Raw genomic sequence first — 14,320 nt, forward strand, 5'->3', positions numbered from 1 at the left:
GCGAGCTTATTGGCTCCTTCTTTGTATCTACGGTTTCAGTAAAAAAAATGTTCAGTTGAAAAAGTACTGGGAGTAACCAAATGATATTTGAAACAAGATCTAATGACAACATGCTGAAGAACACATTTCAACCCTAGCATTCCTCTTCTGAGCTTGCCTAGGCAACAGCTGTGTGCTAGACATAGGTGGCTGGCAGTATAGTCATTTAATGACCCCAGAACTGTGGGAGAGTTCTCTGTTTCAAGCAGGCTTCTTCTTTTTAAGGACTTTGTCCAACAGCATGGTATTCCCACTAGGCAGTTCCTCACATGGTTCAATAGCTGGACTACTGAAACAGTTGTGTGGAAATGGAATCTTTCTAACATAAGGTCCTCCATTTTATAATATTGTGGCAGCAGGGACAAAAGTGCTGCCTATTATGCCATCCACAGTGGGGAGGAATGATTACCTCATTTGCAAATGGCAAGTCTGGTGCAACTCCACACTGACATCCTGTGATATAACAATAGTACTTGACTGGTCAGGGTTCTTCTGTACCCAGTCAGGCGGACTGTTCCGTCGTGCGTAGTTTGTCTCTGGTAAGTTACTGAAGCAACTCATAAGTATTATGCCGACGTGATATTTTAATGCTTTGAAGCTTCTTTCGGCTATACACTTTTTGTAGTAATCTGAACAGGACATTCATAGGCTAATTTTTTTAAACATTTTTATAGTTCTTGGCTATGTAAATGTTAATATCTTTTCAACCACAGTAAAGAGGAAGTACCTGAAGTCTGAAATTATTTTGATGTATATCTGGTTTATAAATGTCTGTTCGACATTGCTTGCTTGTTAAATATTACTATATGTTTTTGAAATGGAAAAATCACAAAATGTTAAAAGATGGATTCAATATGTGAAATGTTTCTGAAACTGTCAGTATCCATCATAGTTCACTACTTGAATTCAGAAATTTCCAGACAACAAACCTGAATGATGAGTTTACCGTATGATATTGTCAAGGGAATCAGAACTCCGAACATTTAGAAAGCATCACGTGTGGCCTCTCTGAACATATGTTCTTAATGCTCTCGGTGATATACATGGTTTTGGGTTGTAGAACTGAACTAGAGGGATAGCTTGATTTATTAGGCAGTATGGTCGTTTCAAGAGTGTCCATGTACCACTATTTTACGAATTAATTCATCTGTTTTTTGGAAATCCGAGTTGAAAAAAACAATGTGGGTCATTGGTAATGAAGTATGATCTGCTTCTTTTAAAGCAAATATTTTGATGCACTGGTAACAGAATCTGCATCTTCTCTATTGTTTTGTATGTTTCTCAGCCACACTGCCCTAATATTGATGTGATTTAAGTGCAAATCTTTAATATAATGTGTTATTTTGTGCTCTAAATGAAATACTACTTATTCTGTTTGGGCTTTCAGAAAACTTCTCCGGGAGGATCAGCTTGAGGCAGGAACATTAGCGGCTCAGCAGGAGGAGCTTGAAAGGCGGAAACGTCTGGAACAGCAAAGGAAGGACTATCCAGCTGCATTTCCTACTCTACCTTTTGACTTCTTCCAAGGTAAGAAGGGAGAATGGAGAGAAAGAAGTGGAAATGTCAGATCTGTGAAATGAACCTTTGTTTACTGGCGAGGCCCATAGTAATAAAAGGGAACGTTAAAGTAATCCATTGGGGGACTGAACAGCCATAACACTAATGGGTGAATGTGAGTGGGGTCGTGGAACTAGAGTCATGAATTTAGTTGAGCTTGGGAATTGGCTAGTTGACAGGTGCTAGCAAGTCAAATCAGAAATAAGACTCAGGGAGGGATAGATTCAAAGCCTACAGAGCCAAGAAGAACGAAGCATGGTTTCTTAAACTTAACAAATGATCTGGCAGTTCCATGAAAAAAAGAAAAGGACTGGGTTAAAGTTATGGTAGCTTCGCCAACACCAGCTGGATCAGTTATCTTGTAAACATAGAGAAGAAGGTGGTAACTTTCACTTGGGGTTTTAGAGATGGCTGCGTAAGAACTGTAAGCAAGAAAGTAATGTGTGGAGAGCTTCTGAGCTAGAGGTGAGGGACGGGATCTCTGGAATAGTGAAGAATTAACTAAGAATCTTCTTAAGAGATTGGAAGTGACCCCTGTGAAGCACATTAACTTTGATATAGTTGGAGTCCTGCAAATAGGACATTTTCAGTGGTAGCTGGTAAGTAAAGCAGAAGGGGTGGGTGGGCAGCACACATACATACATTCACCCATCTACATGCACATTCACTCACAGCCTATGCATTCAGAAGCATGCGTAAACACACTCGTCCTTCACAAGTACAGACCCATTCCCAGCACACACAAACCAGCATACATACATACATGCATGCATGAATGCACACGCACGCACAAGCAAACACCAAACATAAAAAAGAAAAACTCATAGGCTGTAGTGGTAGTCTCAGGAAAAACGCCTCAGATGTTCCTGTAGCATTGAAACTACTGCCTCATATTCGCTGACCTTAGGTCTGCCAATGGAAGGAGGCTGCAGTCCCTTATGAGTCAGAGTGGAATGGGGTCAGTGAGAGTTGCTGACCGCAACATACTCTGTGACGAGGTGTCTCTGATTGACACTTGGCCATGGGCAGTTCAGGGCTTAAAACTGAAGCCCCCAGGACCGAGGCTTTTAGTAACGCCCCCCTTCATCATGCGGAGAGGACCTCACAGTGCTTTCCTGGGCTGAGGAGGTACACCCACAGGGCTGTGATATCTTCAGCCCGACAAAGTTCTGCTTAGTCAGCAAGGCTCCTGCACGTTTAGCGCATGGCTGCTTGACTGGATTATAAAGAGTATCTGTCAGGTTGACATTTACTCAGTTGACAGAAACTCTACAAGTCTGCCAAAAGGTGGGGGCCTCCTTCCTTAAGGACAGGCAGCTGCTGAAATATTGCCATAAAGTCCTGGGAATTAAAGCCTTATGAATGATCTAAACAATACCCAGGAAGAGTAATAGAGAAGAGTGATTATACATGTGTATCAAGGGTTACAGAGAATGTAGAATTCCGAATCCAGTAGAGTGATGATACATGCAGAATAAGCGTTTGTCGAGGAATGGTAATCTGACTGGAGAGAAAAAAGGTTTGAGCTTGGAGCATGATGTTTGAGAATTTAAGTTCAGTGAAACTGGAGGAGTATAGTAGGCGAAGCATTTTAGGTACTTTATGTTCTGTTGTATAACCGTGGATGCTGGACTTGGGACAAAAGAAATTAAAAATCCAGATTCAGAAAAGGCAAGTTTTAGTAATTCAATACAGGAAGGGAAAAGCTATATAAACATTAACAGTGGATTTGGTAGCACTATTGCTTTTATGACTTCGATGTCTTTGCTGTATTAAGGTGTTTAAACACTAATAATCACCATGCCAATGTTTTTATCTTTAATAAAATATTTAATAATTTTACCTATACAAGAAACTGGAAGGGTAGTTTAAGACATGTTAGCTGGTTGGAGCTAGGATTGTGCTTTGGGTTGCTAAATGGCTCCAAGATTTGACCATGACATGTTTTTCCTCAGCCCTGTGCTTTCTTTTATCAAATCAGTGCATCTTGTGATTTATAGTCCTGCTTCAGTTCAGTTTAACCTTGGGCCATCTTGCTTCAGTGAGAGCCTTGCCCTGATTTGCTGCCTGCAATATCCTAGATAATGTTGCAGCAGCCATTACAGGACTCCAGAGACTTAGCCCCTGGTCCTGAATATAGTTTTAAAAAGAATGTAAGGGGGCAGGATAGGGACACCACCACCTCACTCTGGGACACCACCACCACCTCACTCTGGGACACCACCACCTCACTCTAATACACCACCACATCACTCAGCCCAACCACATCATCACTCAGCACCACAACAGCACTGTCCTTGCTTGCTACCAACAAGCATTGCCATAGTCAATAGGACTCGCATTAGGAAAGTGTAAGCTATTGGCTTTGTGAATAACAATTCTATTAATTTATATATTTTCAAAGCCAGCACATATTTAAAAAAAGTGTCATTTACAATACCAATAGCTCACACGTTCCTAATGCGAGACCTTTTGCATTGCAAATGCTTGTTTAATGTTGATGCGGACTGCAGGAAGTCCAGTAGCCCCGCATCAACATTTGAAAAAAACACAAAAAATGCTAATTCTCCTAGGGCATTAAATCCATGACCCTAGGAGAACTTACTTTATTTTTTAAAGCACTCCTAGGTGGAGTTCTATGCTCTTCAGCTGGAAGGCAAGACCCTATTGTGGTAGTAGTAGCCTAAGGTGTTAAAAGAAGGACTTGGAGGCCTATAGGTTTAAATAAAAAAAAGTGCCTCAATCTTTCTTTTAACATTTTTCTGTCCACAAAATGTAGTACATAAAACTATATTAAAAGAAAGTCTGTGGCAAGGCCCTGCAGCCAACCCTCCACGGCGCACAGCCAGCGTGGCAAAGGGTTGGCCGCCTGCAGGTGGTTGGCCTCAGGCCAGGCCCTGTGGCCAACTCCTTGCCATGCACAGCCTTCGCCAACCCCTGCCACGCAGCAGTGCACGGCCTTTGCCAACCCTCTACTGTGCACAGCTTTTGACTGTGAGCTGTGGTGGGTTGGCTGCCCATGGGGGTTGGCCGCAGAGCCTGGCCTTACATAAAGGGGGAATTGGCTTTACCGATGGTAATAAAATATGGCTTTACGTAAATAAAAGTCCTAGAAATTCTCCTTAAAAAAACATAACAATAACCGTGAATTTCAGTCTGTTTTTTTTTTTCATTGAATTTCTACGTTTAAAAAAAAAATATATATTACAATTCCTTACTATAACGTACTCTAACCTTTGGTTTTTCAGTGAATTTCTGTGGTTTATTCATCGTAAAGTAAAATCCCATCGCCATGCGTGGGGTTGGCTTTAGGGCCTGGCTTTTAGGGCCTGGCTTCACCCAGTCCCTCTCAGGTCACTGAAGCCTCCGCTGTGTACTTCCTGCGGATGAGGACGTCTTCGAGATGGACGCCTAACCCCCTATCCTCCCCCACCATTGCCAAGCACATCTGACTAGGCCATGCAGTAATATGAAAGGTGTAATTGTAAGCAAGGAAGACCTACTGGCTTTGTCAGAGGGTCAAAATACCCATCGAGGTGTCAGCACATCAACATATATGAAGCAAACCTATTGGCTTTGTCAAAAAGTCACCAATAACTATATTCATTTGTATATTTCATAAATTCACACACTGATGGTCTCAAATTATTTTTAATATAGAATTTTGAAAAAAAAATAATAAACCTATCTTTGAGTCTTTTTTAAACCTTTTTCAAGGCAGAAAGTGCAGCCATAGCACCAACCACAAAGGGACCCTACACTCCAACTGAAGAGCATACAGCTCCAGCTCTGAGTGCTTTAAAAATGTTTTTGGCTCACCTGGGGTCAGGAATTCAGTGACCCAGAAACTGACTGTTTAAAAAAAAAAAAAAAAAGGTTTTTAATGTTTTTGGGGGACTGCTGCACTTCCTGCAGCTCCCCGCTACATTTAAAACATGGTTGGAGGTGCCCCTGCCTCTTCTAGAGTCACCACCAGGAATAAAAAATATTATTGAAAAAGCTCTAGGGCTTTATGGGGCGCTTCTTGCATTCAGCAGTGAATAATAAACAAATGGCTCCTGTTGCTCATTTATTACTATTATTATTTTTTTATGTTTGTGCCCCGGTGCTCATCAGGGGCACCCACTACATGTTCCCATGTCGGGAACAACTGCGGGGTAACAGGGGTAGAGGTACCAGGGCCCCCCTAGCCCCTGCCAGCTCCACAGCCAGCACCCACTTTGGGTCAAAGCGGAGCTAGCATTTTGTTTTCCAAAGTGGGTACCCACCCTGGGCACCCACGACATCCAAGTCGTTGGGGGGCTGCAGGGGGAGGCCCAATGCCCCTGTGGCACCTGCAAGCCCCCATTGTGGTGCTGGCAGGAGCTGACTGTTTCTTTGTACTCACCCCGGCAGGAGCAACTTATTTTTCTGCTCCTGTCAGCTTGGTAGCAAAGTTGTGTTTCCTGCACACGAGACTAGGTGTAATTCCCTTCAGCCATTTCGGTAGGTTTTGTGTCCAATTTTCCCTATCGAAAATTACACGTGGGAAAACACGTTTTGTGACAAACCCCTCCCCTTTTCTTGTCTCCTGCTTGATGGATCACTCAACACCTTTGCAGGAAGGGGCTGAGGTGGATGAGACATTTTGGGAACGTTTTGTGAGGATTCGTCAAACAGTGCCAAAGTTAGCAAACCCCAAATTCCATTTCCTAGGGAAACATAGGCCTAGATATAACTACCCAGTGGGGGACATGAACACGAACATGCTCTCCCTCCCTCTCTCTCCCTCCCTGCAGGTAGCACTTACTGATTTTTTTTCTTTCTCTCCCCCTCCCCACCTCTCTCCCTCTTTCTCCCTTCCTCCCTCCCTGTATGTAGCACTTACAGAATTTGTCTCTCTCCGACATATACATTTTAAAAGGTTCTATATTGAAGACCACTGTAGTTATGTAGCACGTGAGGGCCATAATCATGCGACAGGGTTGCATAAATTATGCAGGAAGAAAATACAAATTATGTGCCATAATGCGTTGCATTTTGTAATAATATTACTTCATTATTTCGTCATCTTTAAACTTGCCAACACTGAATGGGCACTGGCTGCACCTCATTACTACCAGTATAACACCAACATATAGCAATGAGCAACAGAAAGGTGAGCAGGCCAGCTTTGCATAGGGCCGTTCACTATGTGGCATCACGTGTTGCTTCATTTTTCAGTAAATTGTGAACGGTTTGAGCTAGAAACAATTTGTTTTCTGATCAAATCTGCAGATTATGCTGCAGATTTTGCATTTTTTTGCCCTGAAAAGAAGAGAACTTCCGTTTTGCTAGCTGACGTCGGTTTCTGCTGAGCTGGGAGCCTTCTAAATTATTCGGACCACCCGTAGCCCCATCTAAGGCCAAGAGCTTCCATCTGCCCCAGACCCACCCTAACCACCGCGGATGTTAGTTCTACTCTACTTTTGTTGCACTTCACTTCGAGATATAAAGAGGACACCACTAGTACTGCCGTGTACGTCAAGTGTATAGTTTGACATGATTCTGCTGCAGACCTTGTGCTTCTAACAGACACAGATTACCCCAATCTCATAGAAGGAAACACTCTAAACTATGTATGTACGCCGTTCTCTTATAAAAAGCGAGGAAATCGATATTTACATTCCACCATAAGCGTTAGAGGTGCAGCATTTCATACTGGACGCATGGCTGCCTGTGCTTGTCAGAAAATAAAAGAACAGTCCGTTCCTAGAACAGACCTAAGGAGGTGCAAACCCACTCAGGAAGTTTTTCCTCTTCCCCTTCTTCCGCTATCTAAATGTTCTCTAGTTTCACCGTGCAGTTTTTGTCCTTCTATAAACTTGAAACCACTCTTCCCTGAAATGTCTGTGGCTACCTCTTCCACCTCAACCTACTATACTTCCCGTCCCTGCTTCTGATCTCTTGCTCGTTCTCTCCGCCTCTCCACTGCTGTCTCTATAACCCACCATCTCTTTTGTGAGGTGTTGGTCTCTTCTGTCTTATTCTTCTGGATATCTAATCTCTATCTTACCTTCTACCCCCCTGTCTCTGGACCCCACCCGCTCCTACAAAAAGATGTTTTTATCTTCGTTGAGTTTCCCAGCTCTCTCACCTTTTCCCCCTGAAGACTCTCTGTACCCCACTCTCTCTTCCGTGTAGTGTCTCTTCATTGTCGGGTATCCCATATTTCACTGTGAGTCCAACGCCTCACCCCCAGTAGACTATACCCCACCCTCTCCTGTTAAAAGTATTTCTTTACCGTCTCAGTCTGCCAGCAGTCAACAGCCTCATACTTTCTCCCCTGCACACTGTCTCAGTTCCACGTTCTCTCCCGTCTCACCGCTCTGTCTTCCTTTACTGTTTCTCACTCTTTCCCTCTGCCTTTTGTCTGTCTCAATAACCTCTAATTATCTGCCCTGAGGTGTCTTTCTCGCCAGTCTAAGCATGCCAAGAACCACACACGCGCATCTCTCACTCTTGCACAGTGCCGGACTGGTCTAGTCTCATACCCTCTCTCTTCCCTGCAGTGCCTTTCTACCTTACCTCAACTTGCCAGGTATCTCACTCCCTCTGTTCTCTCTGCTGCTCCACCCTGTCTCTCTCTCAAGCATCTGTTGTCCCTGTCTCAGCCTCTCATGTTTTGCTTCTCTGCCTGTGATGTCTCTTTCTTCCCTGCATTCGATCACTATCTTGAATACACTCACTTCCCTCTCCCTTCTTCGCCTGTCCCGCCCTCTCAATCCTGCTTCTAAAATTGAACTCTGACATGGCACCAGGGCTGGCCGCATCATAGCATTTTGTTTTTAAAAACTGTACTTTTAGGCATTGTTATTTCCAATTGGGATTCATGCTTGATTTCAATGTAGTGAACTAGAGACCTGACAGGCAAAATTACTTTTTATTTACCTCAAAATCAAATATTTCTTGTCAGTTTTTTTCTGGATTGTCAGATGTAGCTTCTTTTTTCATCAAACAAACATTAGCTCATTGTTTTGGCATTCATGACATCCAGTTGCTCGAGCTATCTTGGTTTCACTCCAGACTGGTTTGTGACCACATTGTTTAGCTAGCTACTCAATCCCTGGTGGCACATCACCTAGGATAATATGCTGCGTGGCTAAACACTTCTAAGGTTCCAAAGGCGAGACCTATTGGCTATGTCAATGCTTGTTCTACTTCCAAGTGCACACCTTTATATGAGACTTCTTCAACAATGCAAGGAAGATCGGCTGAACCAACACAATGAAGACAAGCTGATCCTCGCTGTTCAAGCCAAAGATTTACTTAAGCGGGGTCTCAGAAAAAGAATCTGTTAAAAGGGATTAATTCCCACCAGAACCTTCCTTCTGAGACAATAGTGATAGATACACTTCTGATAAATGTGGTAGCCCAGCTACAAGACTTATTACAGGGATTGAGATCGAAAAGACTGCAACTCTCATATAAATGTGGTAGAGTTTAGAGCTGTAAATATAGCTTTGAAATGTTTTCATCCTTCCATACCTACAAACAGATTGTTGATCCAAACAGCCAACACATCCACAGTGTATTATCTATTCAAACATGGTGGTACCAGATCCCGAATTATGTTTCTGGATGCGGAAGCAATATGGCATTGTCTTCTTATAAGTCTATCAGGCAGTATACCTACCAGGTCTCCAAAATTGCCAAGCCGATCTGCTAAGCATATATTACAATGAAAATCACTAGTGGTAGCTAAGTGTAAACCTCATTCAAAATATGTTTTCAGGAATGAGGTTATCCACAAATAGATCTTTTTGATACCAGACTAAACGCAAAATGCTCAAACTTCACGTCAAGAGAATGCTGCACAGCAACTGCACTGCTTTATATAATTACAAAAAGATATGGGCACAGCCAATATCAATTGCACAGGCGCGAGCTATTGGCTATGACAGTGCTTTATAATTTATTATAATGTTTCTTAAGAGCATACCGCAGCTCTCCAGGCAGTGCTAACTAGCCCCTTGCTTGCCGCTAATCTGCAGTATGCCGGATCCTACATGGTCGCTTCCTCTAAACCAGGAGAAAATTATATATTTCTGTAATCCATAGTGTACCATTATTTTAACATTCCAGGATTGCCAACACATTAGTTCTAAATGTGGCAGCAATGGTAAAACTTTAAAACAACAATAGACTATTTACAATACCTCTGCAAGGTGGATGTAGGTTCCTTATTGCAAGCACATACAATTTTCTACTTGTATGTTTTTAATTTCTCTTGCATATATTGTTGAATTTGTGTGTGCATTATTGTGGTTATGTCAGAGGGTGAATGCAGGAATGAGTCAGAGGATGATGAATGGATGCATGAGTGCAAAGGTGATGGCCGAGTGCATGTATTGTGACTTTTGGGTGCCTTAACCCATCAATGACTGACACAAACAGCAATTTCATTCATAAGCCAGACCTATTGGCGTTGCCAGTGCTTATTTATTTTGTAGCTTGAAGATATTGGACATTCACATAACACCCTCCTGGGCGAATATGACTGTTAGCACACATTTTATTTAAGCTGTACCTTTTGCTCCAAGTACACTATGCTCTCATATGGAATCTGAAAGTGCTTATATGTTGTTGGGAATTGTGGCATTGTTTCAGAGCCCTCACGAGCAATATGGCCTCTACTTTATAAGACCCCAAAAAATTATATTTAAGTGCACTAAATATGTCTCTGACCCTCTCTACTTCACGTGGGATAATACATTACATCTTATTCTAATAGTCTCGACCTGCAAAACTGTTACAAATAAATACTGTTTGCCGTATACACCAGTTGGGCTGTAAAGGAGAGTGTCTTTGGTAAAGGAAAACTATCTTGATCGAAGTAGAGCTATCAAGATGGGGATAGCAGGGTAACCAGTTCCTAATCGAAAAGCGCCATCATATCTGAAAAATAATCCGATTGAGGATCAAAATTGCCCTTGCTTCTTAAATAGCCATCCATAATGTATGTGAATATTATTACTGTTTCGAAAACCTAAGGTCTGTGACTCCCTACTTCTGTGCCAAGTCTGTTCTGAATGCTCCTCTGACTTTTTTGTTTCCCTTTTCAGAGGAAATCATCCTGAGACCAGGGGAGGCTACCCACTTGCCCCCTCTGATCCCAAACCAGGAAGTGATCTGTCTAGACAGCAGTAGCAGCAGCGGGAGTGACAGCAGTGACGAGGATGTTGGAAGACAGCTGCTTGGCATTAAAGATGGTAAGGGCATCTGTTTCAGGAAGCACCTAATGGCAATTTCCTCTTTTGGCTTTCCTGTCTCCAGAGTGAAATCAACTCTTGTCATAGTGGTTTATATTTCTTTAAAACTATATCGTGACTTAGAAATAGCAAACATAACATATTTTCAAAAAATATAATATAGTGTCGTGCGGTTTGTTATACAAGTGTGTCCTAATAGGAGAAGAGCTGAAGACATGAACCAATATCAGATGACAAGCCATTTCCTGCTTGCAGACAATAATGTGTCATGAAAGTGTGAGGAGTAAACTATGTTGTAGCATTGCAAATATCTCTAACATATGCGTCTGCGACAGCCTGGCCACCCCTGTTGCAGCGATTCCCCCCCTTAGTAGAGGAACCCTGAATCCGCCCTTCACAGTCTACACCGGTTGTTTGGTAGAAAACAGAAATGATAAAACAAAGCAGACTACTAAGAGTGGCCATTGAGGTTGCTGGAATTTACTGAAACAAGGTGGCAAAGCATCAACCTTGCGTAAGGGAGACATATTGATTAAATACATTGAAAACACTCTAAATATCTTATTGTGCAGACTCTTCCTCAGACAAGGAGAGGGAAAATTGGTTAAACTAAACCCAGTGTTCTATGGAACTTAAAGTAAATTTAGGGAGAGTAGAAGGATATGGATGGAGACTACCTTGTTAGAAAAAAGTAAAAATTATATAGAAAATAATAGGTGTTGATTTGCACTAAAGAGGCAGCTACAAAAATAAAGAAAAATACTGTAGGTGAAATATATTTTAAGTCAAGGATTCCAGTGGTTCGAATGAGGTGTGCATGTACCATTTGAAGAACCATTAGAAGGTCAGAGTCTGGAACCATATGCTGAATTACTGGTTTTCTAAGAAGAAAACGTCTTAGAAGTTGAGAGGCCCGCTCAGAAATGGAAAGAATATCCGAACTCCTGATTGCTCCGAAGAGCAGCAGCACCTTGACTTCACAATGTAAAGACCACTAGACCTAATAGAAAAAGTCTGCTAGAATATCCAGAATCTTAGGAGGGCTACAAGAGGCAGCTTGCCATTTAATTAAAAGATTCCTGAGCCTGCAGCCTTACCTTCTCAAGCGCCAGACCTCGAAGGGGATTTGAGATGGGTCAGTGATCAGAGGAGCCCTCGGAAGAGATGGAAAGTTGGAATCCTTGAATTGGTTTTCAGGGAGAGGCGAAGAAGCAGAGAGTACTATGACCACAGGACTGGCACAAAGCCTATTAACCTCCACCAGGGCGTCCTGAATCTTGCGGAGAATCCTGGTAATTGAAGGAATCGGAGAGAATGCATATATATTAGCCCACGAAGGCCTGGAAGGATCAAAGCATGAATCCACCATGCTCCATTGCATTCTCTTTCCTTGAAAGAAAGGAGAGTAGTCTCCTCTGGAGCAAATTGAGCCAGCCAAGGAAGGCCTTTCTGACTCCTGGATTGGAAGAGGACTGGACTCCCATACCGGTCTACTGAGTATGGAAACTTTTGGCTCAATTGATTCCCATGCCCATTCTCTCTCCCTCCCCATTAAGTAAACTGCCATCAGATAAATTAAATCGTTCTCTTCCAAAAGACCAATCTCCTGAGCAAGGGCTTCTAACCGTATAGTATTCCCCACTTGGTGGTTTACATAGGGTCTTGCCAACTGATTTTCTGTCTGAACAGATTGCCCCTGGAGAAGATGAATATAATATACATTAGCTTGTTGAATTGTTACGGACTCCCTCCATTTGAAAGAGTTGTTAATAACGGCTGATTACCAAAGCCTCTTTATTGAATTTCCTCCCAAAGTTGTTACCTTCCCTGTTTACATTGGTTGTCTAGATCAGGGGTGGAGAGGAAGCTAGAGATGTTTAGCTAGAGGTAGAAGATTAAATCTAGCCCATGTAAAACTTAATGACGGAGACCGTCTCGCTCTGAATCCTAACCCAGATTGAAACCGATGCTTTGGTTTTACCAGCCGAGAAGATAAATGTGAAATGAGGTGTGCTCTGAACACAGCTTTGATAAATTGATGGTGCTGGTAAGGGACTGAATTTCTTAATTTAGCTTGAAGTCTGTGATTCTGAAGCAGCTATTAACAAATGGTGCAGAAATGAGCCACTCATAAAAGCAGGTAAAAACATGTTGCCTTGAGAACGGAGTATACTCACCAGTGGAGCCGAGATTTTTTTGAACATTCATGGAACCAAGAATAGACCAGCCAGTCATTCTGTCCTTGTTAAAGTTGTTCTTGGAGTGTGAGCAAAGTGAGATGTGAGAGCCCTTCACATCTGTGGAGGCTAGAACATCTATTGCCAGATTATGGGAATATTTTTCTGGTATTACATAGATCAATGAGGAATGAAAGTGTTAGCAGTCTTTAGATCCCACCCTCAGAAGTTTCCCAAAGATTTTTAGACAAAAAGAAAATTAAGTAGCAACCTTGATAAAACTTTTCCACAGGAACGGGAACAGTTACTGATTTGCTCCGTCAGATCATATCTGCCTTGTAGAAATACTGCTGATAATGAAATGGAGCAGGAGGAAATAATTCTTGTGGTGACTTGTTGAAGATGTCATCTTAGTTGGGGAGGCTATATGTGGTGGTTAACAGTAGCCTGCGAACAGAATTTGTCAGTCAGAGCATTTGTCAGAATTGTGTACAAGAAAGGCAGAAACAGTTTTATAAGAGGACAATACCAATGCCAGTATCAACTGAGAATAATTACTAGATCTAGCCAAAACCATTCAGACTGATAAGACACTAGTATCAGTCTGCAAACTTCGATAGCTCAGAGTCTCGGTCTTCTGATCCATGGTACAGGGTCATATACACAACATACCTTTTGATAGGACCAGTATATAAGAGATAGCGTACCCCCTGCAATACTTTATAAGGATATCGCAAGTCACCAAGGAGTTCCATAACCATATAGAGGAACAAGGCAGAGTTCTTTTATAAGGTATAGACCTCCAAGGTGACTTGCAATATCCTTATCACTTACGCCATGGAGTACTTTAGCCCATGTAGTACATGGTCACACCATCACTTTTCCCACAGACCACTTTAAGCCTTGGTGTGTAGCTCTTTCATATGAATAAGTGCGCATGTTTTCACACATGAAGAATAAAAATAAAACCTTTGGTGCAAGATTAAACACATCAAAAATCTATTAGTTATTTGTTGTAAATAGATATTATTCAGTTTAAACAGTAAGCTGCACTACTCAGAAAATGCAGAAAGATTCTATCTTTTCTCTAGTTATCGAAGGAATGAAAACAATAAACTTGGTCTCTCTGCTTATCATTGTAAGTTTTTAAAAAAATAGAGCAGAAGAAACAAAAGCAACATTCCCTTTTTTTTTTTGCTTTAAACAGCTGCTTCAGTTAAACTCCATAATCTGACCTGCCTTTCACCTCGGCTGCTGGCTTTGTCAGCAGGCATTGCAATGTCAACTCAACTGTAATGTAAGGGATGAAGTATCCCC

General features: G+C 42.1%; 1 protein-coding gene across 2 annotated transcripts in view; it reads left to right on the forward strand.

The window, feature by feature from the left end:
- RAD54L2 (RAD54 like 2) overlaps positions 1-14,320 on the forward strand; it is a 796,737-nt gene that overhangs the window by 254,199 nt on the left and 528,218 nt on the right. For both annotated transcript variants that reach the window (XM_078661273.1, XM_078661274.1), the window contains exons 4-5: positions 1,427-1,566; positions 10,680-10,826. In XM_078661273.1, the coding sequence (XP_078517399.1) occupies positions 1,427-1,566; positions 10,680-10,826 (287 nt within the window). The remainder of the gene's footprint in view (positions 1-1,426; positions 1,567-10,679; positions 10,827-14,320) is intronic.

This window comes from Lissotriton helveticus, chromosome 9, assembly GCF_964261635.1.
Source record: "Lissotriton helveticus chromosome 9, aLisHel1.1, whole genome shotgun sequence".
Taxonomy (NCBI): Eukaryota; Metazoa; Chordata; class Amphibia; order Caudata; family Salamandridae; genus Lissotriton; species Lissotriton helveticus.